Source organism: Uranotaenia lowii, chromosome 2, assembly GCF_029784155.1.
Source record: "Uranotaenia lowii strain MFRU-FL chromosome 2, ASM2978415v1, whole genome shotgun sequence".
NCBI classification, from domain to species: Eukaryota; Metazoa; Arthropoda; class Insecta; order Diptera; family Culicidae; genus Uranotaenia; species Uranotaenia lowii.
This window is the reverse complement of record NC_073692.1, coordinates 380,682,966-380,710,853: the sequence shown is the minus strand read 5'-3', so window position 1 is coordinate 380,710,853 and position 27,888 is coordinate 380,682,966. Positions and strand designations below refer to the sequence as shown.

At 36.8% G+C, this 27,888-nt stretch overlaps 2 protein-coding genes across 2 annotated transcripts; one reads left to right on the top strand and one right to left on the bottom strand.

Annotated features, from left to right (window-relative positions):
• The first annotated feature begins 1,289 nt into the window (after positions 1–1,289).
• Positions 1,290–7,688, top strand: LOC129743228 (tetraspanin-9-like). The gene is made up of 2 exons (XM_055735206.1): positions 1,290–1,304; positions 6,730–7,688. Exons 1-2 carry the CDS (start codon positions 1,290–1,292, stop codon positions 7,159–7,161), a joined length of 447 nt encoding a protein of 148 aa, XP_055591181.1. The 3' UTR covers positions 7,162–7,688.
• LOC129745842 (uncharacterized) lies at positions 7,171–27,613 on the bottom strand. Its single transcript, XM_055739201.1, has 3 exons — positions 27,189–27,613; positions 10,664–11,144; positions 7,171–10,278 (listed from the first exon to the last, which is right to left on the bottom strand). The coding sequence occupies exons 1-3, from the start codon at positions 27,267–27,269 to the stop codon at positions 9,833–9,835; spliced, it is 1,008 nt and encodes a 335-aa protein (XP_055595176.1). The 5' UTR covers positions 27,270–27,613; the 3' UTR covers positions 7,171–9,832.
• Positions 27,614–27,888: the final 275 nt, after the last annotated feature.

The following is a 27,888-nucleotide window of genomic DNA, read 5'->3' as shown; positions in this document are numbered from 1 at the left end:
TAAAAAATATAGATTTTAATTATTTAAAATATTTCCCAGGATTTTAATTATGAAATAAATATTTTTGAATTTTATTGGTCAAAGAACTTATATTTATCTTCAAGCGAAATTTAGCCAGTTAATATATTTTTTGGTTTTCATATTGCAAATTGAAGCCAAACACCATCTTCGCCGAGTGAGGCCTTACAGACTGAATAATATATTCAAAACTACTTAGTACTTAGTTATTAAAAAATAAAGTTTCAAACTAAAGTTTTAAACTTTACTCGAGTTAAAAACAGTAAAAAATTAATCTGATTTGAACCGCATACATAATCTCTCACTTTTATTTCTTAATATTATGTGGTTGAAAGGAATTACTTGATTATTTGCCTATTTAAGTAGACACAAAAAGTTCTTCTCTAAAATGAAACCTTGAGAATTCATTATTTATTATTTGAATCTCTATTAAAAAAAATGCGGTTCTAGGACTGAATTTCGAAAGTTAGGATTTAAAATAAATACCTAACTGTATAGTAAAATAACTCTAAGCTGAATAATTACACAGAGCCTACACATTTTTATACTCTTTAATTAAGTATGACTTGTTCAAGAAAAACTGATTTGAGAAAATCTTTCAATTTGATGATTGATTGATTGATTGAGTGATTTAAAAGAACCCACTTTCAATGAAGTTCAAATTCAGAACACATATTATTGCCGCAATTTATTGTTTTTGGTTGATTGCAAATGCCTAACTGAATTTGTTATCAAACTGATGCCCATTTCTTACCATTATCCAAAACTTCCGTATACATAAACTTAAATGTGTACTTTTTTAGTTCCATATAAACGCTACAATTTTCACTAATTTAGAGTTTAGAAGAACCAAATAATTGAAGGTTTATATTTGACAAGACTAAGTTCTACTGTCCTGGATATAAAGTTATAAGGTAAGACTTTTTTGTTTTATTCAGAAAAAGGGCTTTCAGAGCTGTTTACTTATACATTATTCATACATAAATAAATCAAATTTTATAAATATAAAATAAAATAATAATTGTATTCGGCAACATCGGGAACCCCGAGGATAAATAAAATAAAATAAGTTTCTATGACAATGTTTGTTATATTGGCATCATAAGGATAAACAAACAAAACAAAATCAGTCATTTATCTATTGTTCTGAGCGATAGACGTGTCTGAGTTAATCTCTGAGTTGAGTTTCATAAGAATCGTAAAAACACGGCAATAGCGTAGTTGGTAAGATGAGCACATGTTTGGAAGGCTGATGCTCAAATTGTTTAGAAATGGTTCCGGCTCCAGTAAATAAAACGGAGATGCTGGAAAAGCGTAGACTGTTAAGGCTGCTGCTTCGATTGGTCGTTCCTCCGATAAATTAGACGCAGATTGTTAAGACTGCTGCTTTGATTGTTTGTTCCTCCGGTAAATAAGACGGAGAGGGTGCAAAAGCGCAGATTGTTAAGGCTGCTGCTATGATTGTTTGTTTTGATTTGGCCTTCTGGTTAAAAAAAGTCCGTTTAGCCTAGGAAGCGCAGATTCTTAAGGCTGCTGCTATGATCGTTTGTGGAAAAACACGGATTTGGCTTAGGAAGCGCAGATTTTTAGGATTGTTGCTGCTGATTGTTTGGTTTTATTGGGCCTTCCGGAGGAAAAAGACAAAATGGCTTAGGAAACGCAGATTTTTAAGGCTGCTGCTGATTGTTTGTGTTGATCAAGCCTTCCGGTCTTGAGGCTGCTGCTAATTGTTTGTTTCGATTTCGCCCTCCGGAGGAAAAGGACGGATTGGCTTAGGAAGCGCAGATTTTTAAGGCAGCTTCTGCTGATTGTTCGTTTTGATTGGGCCTTCTGGTTGGGAAGGCTGTTGCTAAGAATGTTTTCGGATTGTTCCGGCTCTGGGAAACAAAGACAGAGCGACAGGAGAAGCTGTTGCTAAGTATATTTTCGGATTGGATGAAGAAAACGCAGAAAATGAGTAATAGTTTAAGATTTGAAAAGCTTTTGCTGAGATGAATGATCTTAAAAAAAATAAAATTTAGTATAAGAAAACAACTAAAACACGCATCATTATTTCGAGCATTTTGCTTGACTCTCTGCCTAAATCACCTCCTACCGTAGGATACGGAGAGCAAACAAACACGTTCTGCTTGTGATTCTAGACATTCAGGAATGATTTTACGTTTATAATTTTTATATTTTTGTGCAATCTTACAGCGTAAATCGTTGCACCTCATTTGAATGTAAATTAAATTCCCTTTCCAACGGATATTGTTTTAATTGCTTCACGGCGAGAAAAAACTGAAAATCCGGGTGCAACCTAACGCTGAACTAAAAAAGAGATGAAATTTCAATATGTAAAAAAATCGCGTAAAGTAGTCAAATTTGAAAAATTGTAGTAAATTCATTTTTAGTTGTATCAAAAATCCAAATACAACAAAATGTTAGAATTAGAATAAATTTTGTAGTCATATTTTTTTTTAACTTTACCACCCTTCGAACAGTCTTTACTAGCAATCGAATGAAAAGTAGGTTTGTCAGACCACTTTTTTTTAACTTTTTGTGACCATTTTATTAAAAAAAAATTAAAAAAATATTTCTTCACTTCATTAACTTAAGCTTTCATATGCATAAGAGAAATATTTTTTGAGTATGTAATGCATGAGCTGAAATAATTCTTCTGAGGCATGTTTTTTCGGTTTTTTTTTCTTTCCCGCTGAATAACGGGAAAACTAATAGCTTTAGCTGTATATAATGTGCCAAACATATTATACAGACATCACAAGGTTTCTAGTGATATAAGTTTCATATGAAATTCATAATAATTCAAACGACTTAGATAGATTTTACTTTTTTAGTGTCAAATTGCAGGGCTGGTAGCGGTTTGACAATGAAATAGTAGGGACTTTAGTGACCAAAGTTTGAAAAAAAGTGACCAAATAGTGACTTTGAGGACCGAAAAAAGTGACCAAATAGTGACTATGTAGAACGAAAAAATAACTTTGAAGTACAAAAAATGTGACCAGTCTGGCCCGTGCGATGGACCCTTCCGGGGGGGTTTTCAAAATTCAAATTTAGATAAAATTAATAACAATACCAAAAATAAACAATTGAAAAGGAAAGGGTTTTCTTAAACCATATGTCACTCATGTTCAACACAAAAACTAAAAAAATGACTGATAAACAAAATTTGGAAATTTAAAATTAAAAAATATCTGAATTCTAAAATAAATGTCAAATCTTGTACAAAACTTAGCATGAATAGATGTTAGGAAAATCATAATAATTGTTAATTTTTATTCATCTAAATTTGGAATTCTTTTCCTCATTTTTAACTGGAAGTTTAGTGAGAAATTCCGCTGTAGTTTTTAATTTGAACAAAAAATATTTAATTACGATTTAAAATGTAAATTACCGATTACTGAATAAGAAATGAATTTTGAACAGAATTTATTCAATGTTTGATGTTTTAATTTAATTTGATAAAAAGAAGAATATATTTATAATTATTTTAAAAGTGCCAGTTATAGAAGCCAGACATAAAACCTTTAATGAAGTAAAATCCTCCATGTTCAACTACTCTGACAAAGAAATGTTAGAAAATGAGTAATTATGTGAATGATAAAAACTGATAAAAAATAAAAAATAATGATTTCAAAACTTTTGTTATTAATATTCAAAGCACAAATCAAATACAAAGTTAGTTAACACTGCGTATTAAAATTTATTTTTAAAGTTGCTATTTAGAACAATTTTTCAAACTTTTTAGATAATTTTAAAAATCATGATCGATCCAAAAAACATGATTTCATATAAAAAATATTAATAAGAAGTGTTTAAATTTTTAATCGCAGGTTTTTAAGCTTTTAATTACAAGCTCTGAGTATTTTGTTTCTTTTGATTAAAATATTGGGTCCTGAAAGAACAGAAGGTTGAAATTATGTTTTATTATTAAAAATTTGGAGTTAAAGGCTTATGGTTGAAGAACACGAAAATTCAGAATTAAAAAACAAGGAAACAATTGCTAAAAATATGTCTTAAAAATTTAAAAAGTTTGATTGAAAAAAATCCGGCAAGTTGATTAGAAAATTGAAAAAAAAACGTACAATAAAATTCGGTAAATTTATTTGAAAATTGATAAAAACAATATGAAAATAAAAAATATCAGTTTTTAAAAACATTCCAGGAAGAGTTTTTTCAATTAACATGTTTCACCATAACCATTTTGGTGCTTATTTTTTTAATTATTGATTTAGTAAATAGTGTCCTCAACTAGAAATTTCGTCAAATTCGGCCGAACACATTTAGTTTTGGTGATAAAGAGTTTATTACTAGTAAAATTGATAGATAACTGATTATGGAAAAATGTCATTACAAGTATTTTTGACATCACAGCAGAAAGTGTAAAAAAAACTTGATTCTATTTAAAGCTCATTAATTCATATAAAACTTTTATTTCTAAATAATATGTTTTTGATTTGAGTTTTTGTAAAAAGAAAGTGCAGAAACTTCTCTAAAGATTTTAAATTATTTTCAAAGTCGTTTCAATAACAAACCCACCGTACGAGGAAAGGTGTGCTCTATATGTCCAACCTCACTCGAAAAGCGGCGCGTCGAACTGCAGCAAGGTTTTATATTCGACACATTGACCAACCGTATTGACTGTGCTTACATTCTACAACGTGTTAACATTTATGTACCAACGAGAACACTTCGACAACGTCAGTTTATTTCAATTCCTCACCACCGTACTGCCTATGGCCAAAACCACCCTAATGACAAGTGTTGTGAACTTTTTAATTAAGTGTTTAATTAGTTTAATTTTAATATGTGCAAACGTCGTTTTAAAATAGGCTTAAGAAGAATTTCCTAGTTTTTAAGTCATCAGTCTGTACGGTAATTAAACCAAAGACGAAATAAATAATTATAAATATAAAAGCTGATAGAAATATTGCATACATATTTAGATTCGGGGAACTCAAATTAGTTGAAATTACCGTTTAAATTCATTGCACCTAAAAAAAATGTAATTTTTGTGGCCTTGTGTAAATTTTTACAACCCTTTTTTAAAGTATTTAGAAGAACAAAAAACACGAAATAAAATTGAGTCTGAAATTGTTTTTTAAAGAATATTTCATATCATCATAACATTTGTTATGACATAAGAGATTTTTTTTCATAAAAAAAAAATGGTTCGTTTCAATCTCAATCTTAGTTACACTTCTTAATAAAAACCCATTCTAACTAAAGGCGAGATAGGGTTTTTGTATATCAAGTTTTGAGTTCCAATACAAAAGGTTGATTGAACTAAAAACTAGAATCTACAATCAAAGTTAGTTTCAATTCACGAACGTCAAATAATGTCGTAGATCGAAATGTCTCAAGCCAAGGGTGATTCATGCCGAAATTCCGCCGGAGGCGAAAAAAATTTCTGACTGTCTGATCAAGTAATTTACCGTTACTACCGTCAATATTAACACGCGCAATTTAAATTACTTTTTCATTGGTTTATTATCGGTGAAAAAAGTGACTTTTGGTGATAAAAGTGACCATTTTCTGGAAAATAGTGACTTTAGTGACCAAATGATGAAAAAAGTGACTTTTTAGTGACTGACCCAAAAAAAGTGACCAAGTCACTAAAAAGTGACTCGCTACCAGCCCTGCAAATTGACACTCTAAGTCGGAAAAGGGAGTTTTTTTGTCCAGGCTTCCAGGGTTCGTCCATAAAAAAAAGTAAAGATGCAATATTAAAGAACTTTTGAATTCATTTAGGGTCCCCGAATTTTGTTTTGTTTTTTGAAGCTTCTGAAAAAAGTTACAATCATTCAAACTTGCAATAGTGTCAAATTGACACCCTAATGCGGATGAGGGTTAAAAGAGTGTCTTCAAAAGCGTTTGCTGCCTTTACTGAAGAAACATGACTTATGGAAAAAGAAAGGCCATGGAGTGGTATGCCGCAAAAAAACATTCAGGTTGTGCCCAAACATAAGAACCCTCCCAATACACCAGAACGTCGCCCAATCAAAAAATATTGGGCGATAGTTAAGCAAAATTTTAAGAAGACCCAAAAAACTGTTAGCAGCGAAAAGCAGTTCAAAGCAAACTGGCGTTCTGCAGCGAAAAATAGATAAGGTACTGTACAAAATCTGATTGCAGGCAACAAACGTGAGACTGGCCAGTTTGTTAGGTCAACCGGAATCTTAACTGAGTATTGTTTCCGTCTTTTATACATATTGAACTTTGAAAAGAAAGATATCTTACAAATTTTTTCAGACAAGGAAAGGACTGTGTTTAAAGGACATAAGTTTGATGAAATAAGACGAGTTTTCAGCAAGATTTCCTTATTTAGAAAAATCTTACAACTTTTCCAGCTTTTTCAAGGGTCTTCCATGACGAAGAGGTTTTCAGGAAGTTTGTGTGAGTATGCTAAGCATCAGTTAATGTAGGAGTCAATGCTACTTCTGTAAATAACCCATGTTAATATTGCTTCATCTGAGAGATTAGAAGTTTGAAAGTCGTTGAGTTTCTCAACCGAAATCGAGCCACCGGCAACTTTTTGATGATGATCAGATCGGTATTCAGTTTAAATTTTGTTTGAAATGGACTGTATTATTTTCTGAGGTCATAAATCAAAAGCCAGTCTAATAAATATTCTTTCATTGTTACATAACAAAATAAAACCAATTCAAAAAACGTATAAATAAAGCTTGAAATTCACTCACCATTTCGCAGTACTTCCTGATGAGTTTCCTGCTGTTCGTGGTGCTGTTCCTCGGGTGCATCCTGGGATTCGTTTTCCGGGGCCGCATAGTCGAATCGTTGCGGGACTCGATGTACATATCGCTGATGCAGTACGGGAGGCGCCGGATGCTAACCGTCTCCTGGGACATGACCCAGGAAGAGCTGCAGTGTTGCGGTGTCCAGGATTTTGGCGACTGGGGCGAGCACATACCGGACTCCTGCTGTATGGACGATTACGGTGGGCGAAAGCGGCCCTGCCAACAGCTTCAGACATCGCATACTATCTACCGAGAGGGTTGTTTCAGCGCCATCACCAAGGATTTGGTTCAGAGCTCGGCCCTCATGGGAGCCGCCGGCTTGGGACTAGCTTTCAGCATGATACCGGGACTTGTGATGTCGTACTACTTATTAACTGTGGTGTAACAATTTTTTCTTCTTCAATAATCAAGTTTATTTCCCATGGCAGGTTATAACTGGTAGGAAAAACTGTTAGGATTGATCGTACAAGTTTGCAAAGAGATGATTGTAAGATCATTGGTATTGTTTTGTAAATTTGTTGCGCAATGTGGACCATCGTGATTCTATAATTTTATCATGGTTTTTGGTATAATTTGAATTGTTTACATGCTGCAGGCAAAATGTTCCTTACTTAAATAATATTGTGGTAGGTAAATGATGTGGTACCCCTTAAGTTTGTATGCTTATTTAATATTTTCTCATATTACGTGATCTTTTCCAAATTAAATAGCGTCTAACAGAACGAAAGGGCAGTTGGGTTAAACAGGACCTTTCGATATTTAAAGGTTAACATTCTTTGTCGCTTTTTTATGAAAGAAAAGTTCGTACATTTAATTTACAACGTAAGTAAATGATGTGAAATGAATAACTGTAACGTAATATGTGCGTCGATCGTTCCAATCAATGTTGCTTGACATGTTTGAAACTAATAATAAATGAGTGAAATTCGAAATTCATTTACCAACTAGTCGTTTTTTTTGTATCACTTTCCGATTATTTTTTTATTTTAAGTTTATATGTGGTATGATTGATGTACAGATAAATTGTCGATTGAATTAACTTCGTTGAACTTCTAATATGAATTTTCGAACCAAATTGTATATCAAACAATAAGTACTACTACCTGTTATACAAATTTAGATAAACATCACACAATGCGGAATTAATTCGATAGAAAAATTTCGTGTGTAATACTTTTGACTTTTACATTAGAAATTAAAAGATGAACAATGAAAAATCACTGTATTCTATCTACCAAAATGTAAATTTTTGAATTCTGAATTCATTAACAGTTTTTATGAATGAACTGCAGTGAACATATTATCTTAGTTTGATTTAATCCTAAAGCTTAGTTCTTTTAGAAATGGGACACTTTCATTTGCTAATAGCTCGTTAACTAGTTATTGGATATTAAAAATTTTAACAGCATTTTGTTGCCTGTAAAAAGTACTATTCGACCTATTTTTTTCAAAATTTAAAATTTACGCGTTTTTGAGATATGTACGATGCAAGAGAAAAAGAAAAAAATAATTTTGCCCAGTTTCCTATAAAATTCGTCATTATCAAATTGATAGCTGACAAAACCGTTGATTATTCAAAGAATTACTGAGTTTTTGTGGTGGATAAGTATGCAAACACTGTGAATAATGTCCACAAAGTTCAAATCAAGCATTGGAGTGAAGCAGATGATCGGCAACAACGGTTAAGGATCATCAAGGAATGCAAGTCTCATACCAGCATTTTTAATTTTCAATAAACGAAAAACTAAGGGTAGATCGCTGAAATGTCCAAAACAATTTTCTCCGATAAGCTGAAAGTGTTGCCTAATGATGACTCATTGAAATCCAACCTCAAACAACCATTTTTTGATAGTTCCAAAGCTCTTAAGCTGTAAAACCGGTACCGAAAAAAAAAACGTTTAAAAATGTGGTCAAAAATAATCAAATTTGTTCATTTCGAAACAACTGTATCCACTAGAATGCTTCCAGTTTCCAGTTTCCAGGGAAGTATTGGACCAAAAAGTATCAGAAATTGAAGAAGGAAGGTGAAGCCACCTAAAATATAGATTTTAAGAAGTATAAGTTGGAGAAACTGATCAATACCATGACTGAAAAAAGTGTGCGCCGGCCAATGGGAGATACCAAGAATAAAGTAGAAATTTCTTTAACAAAAAACGGTAAATATTTTTTTTCAAATTTTTTCATGAAAGATCATAACATTGCCTTCTTTTTCTTCATAGAAAGTATTTCGTTCAAACGAATGGTTTTTGAGATACAGGCATTCGAAACTGTCCCATTTCTAAAAGAACTAAGCTTTATTTTGATTTTCGGATTGATCTGTTGGATGGATTTGCATATACATAACGCTAACTAAATCCTAGGCTTAGGTTTATAAAAGAGCTAGGTGTATCTTGAAGTGTATAAAAATAACCTACAGAAGTGGGAACATTTCTGGCTGCTGACTTCTCCATTCAAGAGAGCTTTGCGAGACGGATACAGTTAAATTATAATCGCCCCAATCGAGTGCAAAATTTTGTAGGTTTAGATATTCTTTGCCCTTTTCTATCTTCCATTTTATTTCTCGTGGGGTCTCAATTCGTTTGTTCGTTTAAACTTTATGGCACATCGAAAGCTGCAAGAAAACCTCTCTTACCAATCTTTATCCAATCCTGCCGAATATGCTGATTATTTAACAGTTAGTAAAAAGGGGCAGAAGCGTGAAAAATACTGTCTCTTAGTTTTGCATGAAATTTTATTTTGGTAAATTATTGGATTGGTGTCCAAAAATATGCACAGCTGATCAAAATTCAGTGTATTTTTTTATATATTGGCTTGGTGGTTGTGTTACACAGATTTTGTCAAGCCATCAAAAATTGCTGATGTGATTATCTTTTCGTATATATTAATTTGTATAAATATAAAAGCATCATTCTATACGGTGCCATTTTCAAAACTGTGTTTTCTGCAAATCTTTCCATTCTCTCTCCAACCAGCAATCTCACTTCACGTACACTATCCTGTACCCGTGGTTCTCAGTGGTCCATTTGCCCTCACATTTCAAACAGTACATTTAACTGTTATGTCCTTCGGTGGATTGCTATGCTAATGAGGCTCACGCCGCACAGAACCACCGTTATGAATCCCAACGCCATGTAGACAGACGTAATCAACCAGAAAGTGAACAGGTACAAGGACTTATTACAGTATTTACCCAGGGCCGGATCGTAGTTCGGTTCATAAATGCGGTAGATCCAAAATGATCCAATGATGAACCAGCCCAGCATGAAACAGTTGATCAACGTTTGGGTTGGACTTTGGCGCAGCCTTTCCAGTTCCTGATCCTCCCGGCTGCGAACACGTGTCGACAGATGAAGCAACTGTTTTAGCACCCCAAAACCTCCACCCACCAACAGGTACACCGGAATGTATTCTCCCTGCGGACAATCGTAGAGATAGACGAATCCGAACACGATCATACAGACCGGGATCACAATCGTTATTCCGAGAATGATGGTGCAGCCCACTGAAAGAGAGCAGAAATATCTTTGAACAAGTGTAACATGCTTCAGGGTATTTTTAATCTTAAATATTAAATAAACTCTTAACTAGATAAATAACATAAATCCTGGGTAAGGTCCGAAACGTTATCCAATCATGATCAAATATGCATATCAACTTGAATCCGATTTTTAACGATAATATCAAAGCTCAAGAACACAACTCTTGGTCAGAGCATTCGGAATGCAGCATTCATGAAAATAATTGGACCACATAATTCTCAAGAATCACCTCGTCTAATTAGAGCGAATTGAAATAAATGTGATAATTACAAAACACCGACTAAATCAATACTCTAATTAGTAAAGCAAACTCTACAACCTTATGAATAAGTTCGCAGATATACTCACAGGTTCCGAGCAGCAGTATCACCACATTTTTCAGGAAATCCATCATCCCAGTGGACGATTTGTGCGCCTCCCGAACTCTTCCGAACAGCGAATCATACGAGGGTGGAGGCGCCTCCGGATTGATGACTTCATCGTAGCTCGGTGGGTCTCCACGCCTTCCCTGATGTCCGAACCCGGTGCTGGTACTCGGACCACTTTGAACTATAATCACGCTGCTGTGGCCGCCCCCTCGATCCCCCCTCACCACGGTGGGACCGCCCCCTACAGCCGTTAAATTTTGGTTGTTGCTATTGTTGGTACTGCTAACTATGACTATGGTTTGATTTCCGCCGGAACTGACTCTCGATCTCCCTGCGCTGATGATCTCCGTCCCCGGAAGCTGATTGTAGGACGGTGGGGCCGGCGGGTTGCCTGTGCCCGTTGTGATACACATCATTGGTTCCTCTTCTTCTTCTAGCCTATCCAACCCACTGTCGGTGCTCTGGAACATTTGCGAGGAAAAGAAACGAACCATTATTTTTTCTTCTGATGAGTTTTGGCGCTATGCTATTTTATGCAATAATCAAATCCTAGCCGGTGCGAAGTTATCAATCCAAAACGATCGGGATCGGCAACTGAACTGATTATTTTACTGGTTTGCGTGGCGCAAGCGACTTTATTTTTGTACAAACTGCATGGTCTTCACTTTCGAATCAGGGTTACCATCATAACCAGTATCAGGGCGCCAGTATGTCAGGCGCATTGGAAGTTCGAATTTGGCTGAGTAAAAGGTGCTCAAAACAAACCAATGCGGTTTTCCTGTTCTTCATAACGACCTCAAAGCGAACTTCAGTAGTTCAAAAAAGGGTCTAAAATATACAATACCTATGTCCGTGAGTGAACTTGTGTCAATTTTAAAAAAAATCAATGTTTTCTGGTCCATTCAATTCCGAAATTCCTCTCATTCAAGATGCCCCAATCATATATTATCCTCTCATTTTCTCAGGGAGTTATATAGGTATGTCAGTTCATCAGTGGACATCTCATTTGCACACACACTGATCGCAGGTTTCTAATGTTATAACAAATTCAGAATATCGTCATGATACCTAGTTTTGCTATCATATCAAATTTAGCACCAAATTACGCCAAGTTTTTTTAAGGGTCTACATACGTACTGTATGTAGAAAGGGCAAAAAGAATGTGTTACTTTCCTCAAATCATCTCGCTAATTTTAAGCTACTCAGTTCTTAGTTGCCAGTAGCTCGCCAGTGCAAACCATTTACGGATGTAAGAAGTTCCTCGGGAAAATCTTTGTAAATTCTGTTGTTCAAGAGTTTCTTCCAAATAAGCCATAAACAGTTCACAAAGAAACGGAGACAACGGGTTTTCCCATCGGAGCCCCCTTTGTCTGCCTATAGAACAGGTCTCTAAACTTGAAATATGTCTGTCTCATACACAAGTCAACAAGTTTCTTGCGTAGTTTCGCACTTTGAGTCTCCAAGCGCTGTCACTATGTTGTTGAAGCAACCGATCCTTTAACAGATTGAAGCTTCTTTAACTGGGACGCCTGCAAACAGGGCTGAAAAATACAAAGAAACCATACTACCATCCTCACCTATGTTCCCTGAGGCCACGGATATGCAACGTCAGACGATTACTCTATAAAACGCATGACATCTGAAAACTTAACTTAAATCTGACCAAAAAAAAGCTTAAATTAGAGAGTTATTCATCACAGGGGATGTATAACGTTGCATACCCGTGCCTGAGGCTTGAAAGTAGGTTTTGGCATCCTTTTGAACTCTTCTAGTAACCACTATGCCACTTTTTCTGTAGGTGCTCTTATTTTTATCTCCCTCATTTCTGTTGTGAATCGTCGATTACTTCCGCCCTTCGGGTTCCACCTTGAACAGCTGCTCTAGCAGGGCCTTGGTTCGAAGTGTTTCGGATCACTGTTTCCTGCTCCTGGTGTGAATGATACAACTCTTTCCATATATTTTTTTCCATAGAATGCCTTCAGAACTAAATTCTGAACCCTCCGATAATTTCGATATCCGTGATAGAGAGGTGCCAATTAGGCCCACTCTAAAAATCAGTGTTTTTGAAGAAATTGGTCGTAGCAATTTTTTTTTTTTTTTTTGTACGGGATTTTCATCCTCTGGGATGATTCATCCCTAGGTTGGTCGTAGCAATTCAACCTTTTTTATGATAACTAAAAAATTTACGATAAATGTCATAATTTATTATAAATGAGCTTACTACAGATGTTCCACGCAGGTACCGTAGAACGTGTTTCACAGCTTCCCAGTGAGCGCTGCATAGATTTTGGTTGAAACGTATTGACCGCAAAAAGGATGTCGGGTCGGGTACATTGCGCCAAATACATTAAGCAGCCAACCGCCTCTTGATATGGAACCTTATCCATACGCTCGCCATCACGTCAATCGCTCGACATCTGCTTGGTTAGCTTGACATCAGGATTCAACGGAGAAGCTACCGCAATAATGGTGTCCTCCAGTCGGGTGACCCGGATGCCCGAGCAGTTCCGCACTGATCCCAAATCCTTCATTCGGAACGTACTACTTAGCTTCATTTGGATGTCGCCTTTTTCGGTCTTGTCGCTTGCGAAAATCATGACATCGTCAACACAAATGGTAACGAACAGCATTTTGCAACCTTTGCAGCGTCGGTACAAACACGGATTATATTTTGATGGAACCAAGCCGAACTTTTTCAAAGCTGCATCCAATTTTCGGTTCCTACCCGGCTCGATTGCTACAGCGCCTTTTTCAGGTGACAAACTAGATCGTGCTTAGATGCCAGGGCGAAAAGGTATCTCAGGGAACTGTGAAAAACCATGGATGAATAGGTTTCGTCCTAGTCCACCCCCTTTCGCTGAGAGAATCCTTTACTGACCAGACGAGCTTTGTAACGGTCAACGTTTCCTGCAGCGTCATACTTCGTCTTGAAGACTCATTTGCACCGGATGACCTTCCTTCCTTTCGTAAGTTCAGCCATGCGTTGTCGGATCGTCATTAAGCATGACATCCGCGGCCTTTCGGACGATTTTTGCTACAGCACCCAGCTGTGGCTGATTTCCACCTCCAGTAGACGGACCAGCGGTAATGAACGATGATGCTGAAATATTGCGACGCGGTAGACCTTTCTCCGTAATCGAAAAATCATCATACTTGCCTGGAATCTTGTGCAGGGGGAGCACATAGTGATGGGGATCACATCAACAATTGTAGCATCAGATAAGCTACCATTTTCGTCGCTTGATACTTCGGCAACATTTCCGCAATCCAAGAAAAATTCGTCAACTGTCTCCGGAACCTGATTGCTGCCTTCAGATGCTCGTCGATGTGGTGCTGGTTCAGTACGGGGGACCTCTTCGATTTCAAATTGCACCATGGTCGGATTGCGGTCGCTCGGCGTATCGAGGACCACTTTGCCTTTATAGATGTTATCAACCGAAATGCTTTTGGATAGAGGTTTGAATAGACCGGATGGCCCGTATGTCGTACATCCGGTAGCCTTTTGTTTCTTCATCAAATCCGAGAAGCCGAGATTTCGCATCCCACTTCGCTCGCTGTTGCTTCGGAACATGGACCATACCTACGGTCCCAAAAATTCGTACGTTGGAGGGATCAGGTTTCTCACCTGACCAGGCTTCTTCCGAGGTTTACTTTGTGCCCTTGCGAGGGGGAACGTTTAACCAGATAAACCGCCGTCTGCACTGCTTCCGCTCAGAAACGGTTTGCCATACCTGCCCCTTGCACGCTCGACAATCGTTCGATTCGCTCGCTCAGCCATGCCGTTTTGCTCAGGTGTGTAATCATTTGACCTCTGGTGCCGGATGCCGTGTTCTCTCAGGTACGCTTGCATTTGTCCGTTGACGTACTCCTTGCCATTGTCGCTGCGAAGAATCTTGAGCTTTCTTCTCAGAACCTCTTCTGCTGACTTGCTTTGCAGGAAATACATCCACATCTTGCGAGTTTTGTCATCTACAAACCAGCTCCAGGATGTCCGTCGCTTTTGTGCCTGTGTCGTTTGCTGCCCCCACCGTTTCGCTTGAAGGCCTGTGTAGGGTTCTCGTTCCGACCAAACAAGAGCACAACCAGAATGCATCCGCCTCGCATTCTGACTGTCAAACTACTCGCCTTTTTCTCTTCACTCGCTTACTTACACACTCATCTGGCGCAACCCCTTATAGTGTAGTTTTGACCCGTTATCGGAAAAGACTGGGTTAACTCCTTTTTCATGTAAAGACCTTGTACCCTTTATAGTGTACACAGCATGTACGTCAAACATAGGTGAAAATTAGTAATGTAAGCAAGTAAAATCTACACATTATTTTGGAAGCCCGCTCTGCATGGCGATGTCAGCCCTTTGAAGCAGTTTTTTTGTGTTATGAAATGTTGCATGTAAAATAATAAAATTGAGAGCAAGTTCGAAATAATAAATACTTTATTCGATGATCACAAATGTTTTAACACTTTTAATACACTTTAGTTCACATTTAATAGCAGCAAAACGGCTCAGGCAACAGCATGTTGAAATCTGCAAGTAATTAAAACCAATTAGTTGACTCATAGTATTTCAGGAGATATTAAATTGCAAATTTTATTTTCATTGATAATTTGGACGAATAAACTAACCTTAATCATTGGAATGCGGCATTGATTTGTGCTGCATCAATTATTTGCCAACTTTCCTTTCGGCCCATGCATGTTCGCAACATTGCTGGCAAAGAACGTCCTAAAGTTTGTGCCATATCGTCATGTCCGGTCCTGTAAATAGAAACTTATATTAAATCTAAATTTTAGAGAATTCAAAGCATAAGAAAATTAATACTTACTGCAATCCGCTGTTGCTTTTTTTTGTTTCGCCAATCATGTTTGCTTTTCCGGTGACGGCGATATTTTTACAAGATTGAAAACTACCCGTCTTGAAGCGTACTCGGGCTTTTCCAAAAAAAGTGTAAAATTGAACCGACAAAATGACCCGTTATTTGACAGATCCTGGAGGTTCGCAATAATGGGTCAATTTTACAATTGTTCACGTGTTCCCACAAATGAGTGTGTAGTTCTATCTATATTATTCTATGTCCTTAATGGACAAGACAATAGGCGATGGAATCGATGCTGAATTTGGGTGATGGTTTTGCATTGGTGCAAGTGGGATGCAGCTAAAATTTCACCCAACTTTTGACAGATCTTACGGGTATTTCTTAAGGAGAGAAAGAATAACTTTTCGGTTCCATCGCCCATGCTAACGCCGATTATCAAGACACTACAGCCTGATGTTATACAGCAACTCGCGAGTTTTCGTCATATGGATCCCTTTTCACAGCTTGATGCGTAGAGAAACCAGTGAAAAAACGTTGCCGATTTGATGTTCCTACAATCCTTCGCTAAATGTCCGTACTTGCGGCATTTTCGACACTTAGGACCTTTGGAGGGAACCGATTTCGTCTGCTTGCTGCTACCGCTGCCTCGACCACCACCATCGTATCGCTTTTTTGATGAAAGCGCCTCATCAACCGTTGGGATTTGGAGCTCTTGCAGCAACTTTGTCTTGATTGCGTCTCCAGTAATTGAAAGCCCGGAATTCTCCAGGGCCATTATAATGAGACTGTACTCCGACGGAAGTCCTGCCAGGAGCATGGAACCAATCCACTTCTCGAATATTTGGAAACCGATGTTGTTCAGTTGATGACAAGCCGGAAAGATGGTGTTCACGTTGTCGGCCATGGAATCGCAGGCAGCGGTGTGTAGACTCGCTTCGGAAAGACTCATTCGGTTGATTTTTTCCGAGTTTAACTTGTTGTGTGCAGATTGATTTTATCTTCGTTCCAATCATGACGTGATTGCACACAAAACGAAGAGAACAGTTCCGAATTGATGTTTTCCATGCCTCGCAGGAATAAAATCACACCAACAAAACAACAGAACGAAGCTTACCGTACACGAATGCTCACGAGCGATCGTTGCCCGACGGACCGAGTTAACATTCCTCGCACCCTTCTCTCGCTCGTTTCCCGTTCCCTTGTATCTATCAATTTTAGCCACGCCCCCATGCGTTGTCCGATTGATGTGTTCGGCTGCCGAACGAAAACGATTTTTTTTAATTCGCAGAACTGTTCGTTTGCTTCGCTGATATTTCCCCTGATTGCTGTTTACTCCTGCCGAGTTTACCCGAAGCTTACTTCCTGATGCTTTCCGAGTTGAACTTTATGCCATATTCGTTTTCATCCTGGTGGTGCACCGGTAGTGCACCAAGTGCTGTCAAAACGTTTTTTTTATATGAAGATGACAGCAGTTGGTGCACAACTAGGGTGGTCTAACCGGTTTTACCGAAACCGGTAAAACCGGTAAAACCGTCCATTTTCCAATACCGGAAATACCGACTTTTAGGACGGTAAAAAACCGGGATTTCCGGTAAATTTTTCATCAACTTTTCATCATCTTTTCATCATCTTTTCATCAACGGCACTGTAATAAAATTGACACAGCTGTTTTTTTACCAAATATGTAGGTATGAGTACAAATACTTATATTTTGTTCAATCAGTTTCAAACTCTAAGCTCAATAAATCTTGCTACAAGGTTTATGTATGTGAGATATGATTGTTGCTAAAACTTGCCGATGTACTTTTTGAATTAAAGCGTTTAAAAAATCATTCCCAAGCTGCCATCTCTCACTCAGATGAAATATTTTCATGAAACTTTACACATTTCAGTTCAGCTATCGAACTAACGCTTCACAACATTTCAAGACTGTACAAGTGAACAATGACTGAAAAAAGAAACAACTACAAGAAGTTTAAGATTGCTTGATTATTAGTCAGTAGTTTTCATTGAAAAACTGGAATTTGGTCAAAAGATGCGAACATGTTTTATCTATAAACAGGCCAAGTTTTTCAAAATCTTTCTTAACGGTGAAGGGCTTTCAAAAATTAAAAACCAAAAATGTTGATTAGAAACTTCCTACTTTGTTTTAAAAATTAAAATGTTTCAATAGAGCCAGCATTTAAACACATGTTGAAATATTTGTTTGAAATTTCTCTATCAATATTTTCAAGTTAATTGATGAAACTCTGTTGTTTTTATTTTTAATGCTGTTGAAGCATTTTCTTTTTCCGACAAAGCAGTAAAAAAGTTTTTATAAATTTGCAACAGTATTATAGCAACAAAGAGCTTATGGATCAGATCCAAACAACTATATTTATTGCTGAATTTTGACTGATTTTTTAAAAGATTTTCTTTTCTATTTGTTTGTTTAAATTTTGGAAAGGCAAACATAATGCTATCACGACCTAGGTTGCGAGGAAAACATCCGTATTTAAGACAACAATAATCTGTCATTTTGTGAGTCACCCAAAAACTTTGTGACAGTGTTTGAGTTTTGTTTGGTAATTGATTAAGTCATTTTTTAACGGAAGATCTTTTTGTATATCAAATTTCGTATCATTTTCATGAAAGACTATAAAAACTTTTACTAAATCTGTAAAATCTATTCTTCAATACTGTTCTACAGAGGTTAAAACAAAAATTCGTCGCAAACTATATGAAACTTCTATTATTTCTGCATCCTCAATGTGAAATTAAAATGATAAAATGACGATGATAAATATCATGATTATCGTGAGGGTGATGATAGATTTATTACAAAGTGATAATTTAAAGGCTTAATGCAATATTTTTCAATTAAAAATGTTGCAAAATCCATTGCGTTATAAATTCTGCGCATTTTATGCCATTACTACACCTGCAATTAGACGAAACCTTTTCATGAATTCGATATACTTTGAAAAATACCGGTTTTACCGGTTTTATCGGTTTTGAAAATTCCAAATACCGAAATACCGGATTTGAAAAAAACCGGTAAATCCGACCACCCTATGCACAACCATCTTTCCACCAGATGAAAACGAATATGGCATTAGATAGCATCATTGCAGATTAAGTATAACGAAATAAAATCGTTCTGCAAAGAAGGGCAAAGTGCGAGTATGTAGACTCGCGATTTTAACATCTCTGATCGCAGGATGACCGATCGGTTTTCGCGAATCGTTGAAGAAGAAAAACCTTTCTGTTCAGACCACGGGTCTCGAATGCAGATTCCAATTTCTCCCATTGGATCGATCAGCAAAATCACCTTCGCTCGTGCCTTCCTATCCTTTGCTGGAGTCGTTGGATTCCTGGGATGCTTGAAGTGCTAAACCTAATAGCTTTTTCGACATCCAGAACTAAATACCTGCGTACATTCGCGGTTTCCTAGACACCACGTGATTTAACCCTTTGTTGTTTAAATTGGATGTAGCGGAAAGCATTGAAATTTTCAATAAAAATTCAGCCTATCTGTTTAACGGAGACAATGTACCAAATCAAGGTTCAAGTTCTTAGGTAAGAAGAAATATAATTTACCTGACAACGCCCAAAATAGGCTGGGTAACAAAAATAGTCTACCTGTTAACACCCAGAACAATGCCAACGGCACAATTGCCGAGCATTCGAAGGTTATTTTTACCTACAAATGATTCAAAGCCACCTAGCTTGGAAAATTTAAGGGAGGGAAATGATGAGGATGCCAGCAAGTTAGCTAGTGAAATATTAGTTTTAGGTTTTTCGAATTTTGTGGCTGAATTCAAAGGAGTTCATTGACTAATTTGAAATCATATTTCATGCCTCAGATCTCATGACTCATGTCCTCTTCATAAATCTCATGTCTCACGTCATGTAACTAGTTGGTAATGCCTCAATTTGGTCTCGGCTTGCTATTACATGAAAATTATCGAAACCTCAATGATGTCTAGTTTTTATATCGTAAAAAATCAACAGAAAACTTATTTTGGTCAAGATTTGCTATCGATCTATAAATACATCAAAGCCTTTCAAAACTTCAAAATTTAAGAAAAAATGGTTGAATTGTGTAAAAACTACAACCTCAAAAGTATTGTAAGTCAAGTTTATAAGCCCTTGTAGTTATGCCATTTTTGGAAAAATCGTGAATTTTTATTCTTTTCGTAGAACAAAAGTTGTTTGTAATCATAAAACTAAACTTCTGTGAATTTTGTGAAAACAAAAATTGGGTTCTAGAGGGTTTATAAACATTAATGATCGATATTTCCAATTAAATTTAGATAAAAAGTTAAATTAGTGTTAAAATTTGAACTGAATATAATTCCGCTATGGAAAAGACCAAATTTCAAATCTGAACTCTGATTAGATAATATTTAATCCCAAGTAACAATTTTAGTTTTATAAATTTCTGGAAGGATGCTTCTAAACTTCGTTATAAAACAACGTTAAGTTATATAAACTTCATTAAAACAACTATACAACACTTACAAGTGTAAAAAGGCCCACCTACAGGAGGTTCTGAAGAGAAAAATATAAGAACCTTATGCAACCGCAAGGTTTTAAAATGTCTTTGCTTAGAACTGAATTAGGATAATCAATTCTAGTTTCAGAAGACGAATTCTTGCGTGAATAAATTGTTTTTGAGAAACGGTTTTTATGGAAAATAACGGAGAGTAAGTGAAAACACGAGTGGTTTCAACGAGATACTTAACAAGAGTGATTTATTTGCAATTCTTGAACATCGGACTACTATGACCAATTTTAAATATTTCTCGATTACTATGATCAACATCCCCCCTTAATCGAGAATTCTTGAATTCCATGGAAGGACCTGACTTCCTGTAGTTTCTGTACCGGAACCGCTTTGGTGAGAGTTTCCGGCATTCGATTAGTTGACTCGACTTGGTATAGTTCAATGGTTTTCTCCTTGAGCCAATAATATTGTCAAACTCGGACTTGTTGCCGAAAACCGCTTTGTTAACCTCTCCGGATAACGGACCACCCGGATTAACGACCCTTGAATCTGGCTGTACCATTTTGTCTGCCTTCCTCTTTTCGGACCCTTTTTCAATATTCGAATTTTCGGGGAATCGGAAAATTTCCTCGTCGCCTCGCGAGTGAATTCGAAATCCTTTGAAAACAACGTTGCAACTATTTGGCACCTTCTTGGTCCGGGGATTGTGGATGCGACAGCCTTTCGTCCCAGTTGAATGACCGTCGAAAATTCCTGCTTCTGACTTAGCTTCCCACGTCCGACGCTTCACTGTGGGTCTATTCAAATGCCCCATCTTTCTGTGCCAACACGTCAAATCTTCTTTTGGCGTTGCCGCAAATGCAACGTCTTTGCCATACCGACGAAGTTTGTAGAGACCATCTTGCTGATCGCCCATCGCAATCACTTCGTCTTTGGAGTTGTAAACCGTGCACGAATCTCTCGTAAACACAACTCGATGTCCGAAACTACAAATCTGGCTTACGGACAATAAATTCGTCGCCAAATCTGGAATACACATAACTTCTTTTATGTTTAAAGTGCTACACTCACCTAAGACGTCTGCTGTGAGAGTTGCGTTTCCCTTAGCTACAACTGAGCTCTCCATATTGTTAGCCACGACGATGGTTTCTTTCACTGGAAGTGCATCAGCCAGTACCTCTCGATTGTTACACATGTGCGATGAAGAACCGGAATCAAAAATCCAGACATCGTTCGATTTCGCACAACGTTTCCGCACCATGAATGAAGAGTGCCTGTCCGGTTTCTGTGGACACTCGACAGCATAATGCCCCTTCTGGTTGCACCTATAGCACACGATAGCTGACTTGTCTGGCTTCCCGTTCGTAATCTTTTTCGGTTGACTTCGATGATTACCATAAAACGCCCTCTCGCAACTCGTCGCATCATCATCCGGCCACTTGACGTCCTGCAAAATCTTTGCTCGTATAGTGTCCGCCGTCATGTTGATTCCTGACGCCTCGAGACCCATCACCATTGGTTCATACTGCTTCGGAAGTCCCATCAGAAGAATGTTCGACATCCACCGGTCGTTGACTTCGAACCCGATCTCAGCTAGCTTGTGCCTCGTGGTCATCAGCGAATTGACGTACACCTCGACCGATTCACAATCCACTAGCCGTATCCCGGTCATCTGCCGAAGAAGGCCAGATTCCCGAAGATATCCGGTTTCTTGAAACGCTGCTTTCAGGCCATTCCACGCTTCTTTAGCTGTCTGCGCGTTCTGTACCAAGCTGTAATTGATTGGCTCGATACTCAGACAGATGGTTGCCAGAGCCCGTTCCGACAATTGCTGGGATGGTTCTTCCGCCGTAATCGCTGCCCATGTTCCTTCACGGATGAGCACCATTTTCATTGCAAATGACCAAGAGCTGTAATTTTCTTGGCCACGCAATCGCTCCGACAAAGGTAGGGAAATGCTGCCACCTGCAATCTGCGCCCTCGCAATCGTTCCGCTTCCCGCTTGACTGCTTCCTGAGGAATTCGCTTGCTGGCCGTTCCCACTGGACATCGGTGTCCTCGAAAGTGCCCCGCTTCGCGCTTGTTGGCCATTCGATCCGCCTTGTCCAGTCATCCTCTTGCCGAAACAGAAAAATTTTCACCACGTGTGAAAAATTTTCAACTTGGTTATCTCGTCGCTATGACACCCGCTTCTGGGCTCATAACCTTATGGAAAATAACGGAGAGTAAGTGAAAACACGAGTGGTTTCAACGAGATACTTAACAAGAGTGATTTATTTGCAATTCTTGAACATCGGACTACTATGACCAATTTTAAATATTTCTCGATTACTATGATCAACAGGTTTTAAAATTGCATCTAATAAAATAGAAGATTCTGGCTCAACTACAAATAAATTGTATTTTTTTTGTCGTCTAAGACCGAAAATTACTATTATTATCATAATAATCGATTTTTCATGATCTGATTGGATAAGAATGGTGCGCTTCAAATTTTATCGGTCAATTTTTCGGAAAACTGGCATATAAAACGCGCCCCGCTGCAATGTTACGAAATAAAAGAGTTTAATAAATAATTTTTCGAATACCTAACCAAAATATTTCATTTTTACGATAGAATTTCAGTCACGATTGTCAGTATTTAATTTTATTTGTTGTGCAGATAACTCTCTTTTAAGCGAATCAATATAAATAACGATTTAAATTGGAATATTTTGTGCGAAACAGATTGAGAATTGGTCATTATTTCATAAAAGATGGCGATTTGTTCCAAATTTCTATTTGTCTTGAAGACAGCACTTACAAGTCCATCTATTCTGGAAGAATGCCATTACAGGATATTTTTTTCCCTTGGCAATCAGTTTTACTCTTAATAAAACCAAATTATCTTTCTACGGAGCTTCGTAAGAGCTATTGGGTGGTATGAATAAGGTTTAGCAATTGCTACGGTAGCTTTTACTTAGCTCGAAATCAATCAAAGCAAAAGTCCAAAGCATTTGCTTAGTTTGGTATGAATAAACATTTGCTTAGCGGATGCGTACTAAAATCTTAGAACATAGCTTTTGCTTCGAAAAATAGAGCTATCCAACCAGCAGAATATGAAGTTTTCTAAAGTAAAATGAAAGAAGACGATCAAAAATTGAAAAGTACGGCTAAAGTAGCCTTGAAGTCGACGAAGCGGGTGGTGGGTGTAAGAACGACCGGATTTTTTTTGTTAATGCGTGCTCGTATGTTGATGTTTAAAGAAAAATGAATACATATTCGAATATTGTCAAACAAAAAATGGCCTAACTTCAATATTTATCATAAGCTCTCCCACATGTATTCGGATCGGGATAATCCGATGTATAAAAAAAATTAGCAATAGGCGCGCATTTTAATTTAGATTTTTTTTTAAACTTAGGATTATAAAAAATTATTTAAAAATGAGAGATCTGTAAAATGTTTTTAAATTATTACCAATTATTTCTTACTTTGAGCCAATTGGGGCTTCTTCCACTATAGCCGGATTTTTTTAAATTTGAAATATTTACTAATTGATTTGTTTATTGTCATCTTAGACGAATGATTTTATACAACGACAGGAATATGAAAAAAGTTGGGTTATCACTTCGACTTTTCTTTATACATGTTGAAAATACCTTTTTGAATTGTTTTGAAGTGAAATATTGCTAATTTGATAAGTTCATGACGTTATTAAAGAATTTTTCATTGGAAAAGTCTGCTACCGAGCATGCTTAGAAAATAAAGCAATTGCTATGAGATTTATCGAGCAATTGCTTCAGATTTGAGCTTTATTCATATCAAACTAGCTTGTTCTAAAAGTAAAAGCTCCTGACTGAGAAAATAGCTGTCAAAAAAACTTTATTCATAACAACCGAAGCAATTGCTTTAAGCGACTGCTCGACTGCTCGATTCAGTTTAGCAAAAGCAATTACTAAGCTTTTTTCATACCACCCATTAGGTGGTATGAAAAAACCCTAGCAATTGCTTTTGCTAAACTAAATCGAGCATTCGAGCAGTCGCAGAAAGCAATTGCTTCGGTTGATATGAATAAAGTTTTTTCTGACAGCTGTTTTCTCAGTCAGGAGATTTTACTTTTAGAACAAGCTAGTTTGGTATGAATAAAGCCCAAATCTGAAGCAATCGCTCGAGAAATCTCCTAGCAATTACTTTAGTTTCTAAGCATGCTTGGTAGCAGACTTTTCCAATAAACAAATTCTTCAACAACGTCATGAATTTATAAAATTAGCAATATTACACTGCAATACAATTTAAAAAGGCATTTTCAACATAGATAAAGAACAGTCGAAGTGATAACCCAACTTTTTTCATATTCCTGTTGTTGTATGAAATGATTCGTCTAAGATGGAACAAAACAAATCAATTAGTAAATATTTCAAATTAAAAAAATCCGGCTACAGTGGAAGAAGTCCCAATCGGCTTGAAGTTGGAAGAAAGTTGTAATAATTTAAAACATAATTCAGATCTCCCAAATTTATATGATTTTTTATAATTCAATGATTTAAAAAAACATCTTAAGTTAAGATGCACGCCTATTGCCTATTTTTTTTATATATCGGATTATCCCGATCCGAGAACGTGTGGGAGAGCTTATGATAAATGTTAAAAAGCTAGGCCATTTTTTGTTTGACAATATTCAATTTTCTTTAAACATCAACATACGAGCATGTATTGACTTAAATTTTTCCGATCGTTCTTACACCCACCACCCGCACCGTCGATTTCATGGCTATTTTAGTCGTGCTTTTCATTTTTTTTATTGTCTTCTTTCATTTTACTTTAGAAAATTTCAGATTCTGCTGGTTGGATAGCTCTTTTTTTTGAAGCAAAAGCTATGTTCTAAGACTTTAGTACACATCTGCTAAGCAAATGTTTATTCATACCAAACTAAGCAAATGCTTTGGGCTTTTGCTTTGCTTGATTTCGAGCAAAGTAAAAGCTACCGAAGCAATTACTAAACCTTATTCATACCACTAATTGTCTGATTTAGTTCAGTGCAATCTGACAGTGCAATGCAACACCAACAAAAATACAAAATGTAAACAAAGAATTTCGTTCGCGATTCGGAAGTTTGCTTCTCCGGTATCAAGTTCCGCTAATCACTGGTGGCCGCTCCTGAAATCTTTAGTGTATCAGTAACTGGGCTGATTCACTGGTGTTTTCACGCCAGCGGAAGGATTTTTCTCTACTGCTGATAGAAAACCGGAAAATGAAATCCAGCGCTTCAAAGTTATTGGGTAAGTAGGTTGAAATAATATTGATGTGGCATTAAGCAACAGAGTTTATATATTTTCAAGGTTCGTCTGCGATATGCTTCCCGGGATGCTGCTCATTTTCGTTGGTTATGCACGGAAAGGCCTTCCGGAATGGCATCAACTTAACCCGGCTGGGAAGACATTGCGGCAGGAAATTGGTGGTGTGGCAACGTATCCGGGAGAACCGGAACTGTTTGTGGATGGTGGTTAATAGTGTTGAAGAATAGTAAAACAAGTTTGTCATAGTGTTATGTTAGAAATTTTATTGTATATACATTTTGATTTATATTTATGATATGAGCCCTAATAAAAAAAAGTGCATAAGCATCGAAGGAATAAGTTACGTATAGTGATGAAATTTAAAAAGAACTTGTTCACAGCACGATCTCTAAACTGTTTTATTCTTATCCTGTACATTTACAATATTTTCTATTTCTCAATCGCTGGACACTAATCTGCGCAACGATTTAGAAAGATGCAACTCCAATGAAGCCTCCATCGAAACTTTTCGTTCAAAGATTTGTTCGTCCATTTGGTTTGCGTAAAATTGTTGAAGGCGGATTTGAAAATAGCGGATCAGGTGAAATAAACTGTAAAATTCCTTGTTGACTGCTAGGCAATTCTTGTAGGCTGGTTCCTTAGAAAATCGTCGAAGGCATGATTCATATGACAAAATGGTGACGGCCAGGTTAACCAAGGGACACTTTTTCTTCATACTCTATGGGAAATTAATTGTTATGATTTTAAAAGTTAAAAACGTTTAAAATGAGCCAATTCAGGTTGATATTTGGGAATAAAAAAAACCATTTTGTTTCTGAATAATTTTTGACACTTTGATTGGATCTGAAATGTTATTCCGGTATGAGCTTTTTTTAAGACCAAATAGCTTTGTTTGTTTGACGTTTTCAAGTGGTTTTATTTTTGTTGTATAAAAAGGTTCTGTAATTGCTTTATAGCTTTCTTTCGGGCCAAAGTGTTGTCGTAGGGTTGAAATAGTCTTGAATATAATTGGAGTTTTAGAAAAAGGTTGGGTAATGGTTCTGTAGATATCTTGAAGAAAAAATTTATAATGATCTTCTGAAAATACGCTTAACAACTAAAGAAGCTTATTCAATACCATTAAAAAACTTGCGTTCTTTCTTATAAAACCATAAGGAGTTTAAAATGTTACTTGGGAATATCAAGTATAAAAAGCAGAAATAGGAAGACATCTGATGCAGTATTAAGTATAAGTGCTGAAAGTAAGTTAGAATACTTGAGGACCCAAAAAAATTTTAGCTAGGAGATTTAACCGAATTTCATGACCGAAATTCATGTAAACAAAAGCATGAGATGATGCAGTTTATGTCTTTCAATACAATTAGGACTCCTAAGTTAGGAGAACTGGATAGTCCCTGGAAAAAAATATTCAGCCAATATGGAACATATTAATAGCATTTTGTCTTCTAAGCAAATATTCAGCAAGCAAACACAAAGTATCCGTGCCTTACTGTGTTTTCGATGTTAGCGAGTTTAACTTTTCAGGCATTCCTTCCTCAGTCTAAGACAATAATTTCAATTGGATCCCTTTTCGGTTTTCAATGGCATCCGCCGTATTTGGTAACCCTGGGGCCTGTCTTGTGTGCATATAAAGCAGCTCTCGACCGATGTTTTCTTCGCGTCGCAGATCTGTCTTAATTGATCTTTCACCTTGTCGTAGGACTGTGCTAAAAGACAAAGCAAATACAAAAATGCACACCCTCACCCAAACCCGAAGCAGACACAAGAGAGGATAAAGATAGAAAAAAATAACTAAACAAAGATAAAGGAAGGTTCGATTTTCGCATCCAAACGTGGGACACGAACGGAACCGGAAAAGGGAATTGCCATCGTCTCGAATAGGGAACGATAATGTGAGGAATTGTATGCCTTGCTCCCACTTACCTGTTGAACGTCGCTGTAAATGTCGTGATAGTTGATGACGATGCTGTTGTCGGAATAGTCACTGGTACTGTTTGTCCTCATTTGCTTTTTGTGGAGGTTTGTCACCCTACAGATAGAAAAACTGACCAAAAAACCTCTCTACAAAGATTTACTGAACCTTCGGGAGGGCCATCGTGCACTGTGGCTGTGGTACTGATGGATGGGCATTTGACGGGGCTATCCGGCGCGGAGGTTCACAACCGGATGCGGAACACGAAACACAAAAATTTTGTTCAGCTAGAACAACGCACACAATAGCGGACACACGACACTATATGGCAGAAATAACAGTAGACGGGGCAAATAAGCACAATAAATTCTAGATTCTACGGCTGGCGTAAATTCTTTTGCTGCGCTGCTACAATTCTGACTTTTCAGATGATGTCATTTTTTTTGGAAAAAAACAAAAAGCAGCTGCCATAAATTAAGAATCTTTACACTGTCGATGCGTTTGACAGTTTCAATAAAATAATATTCCCCATTATTTTTATTTAATAAATTAATCTATATTTTATATAAATTTTCGATCAATGTTTAATTGACATTTTCATCAACCTAAAAATAGGACTAGATAGAAATCTTAAATAATAATATTTCTAGAGTTTGTTTTGATTAAGTCGTATAAACCAATGTAAACAAAATTGAGTTATTGGCTGCAAAC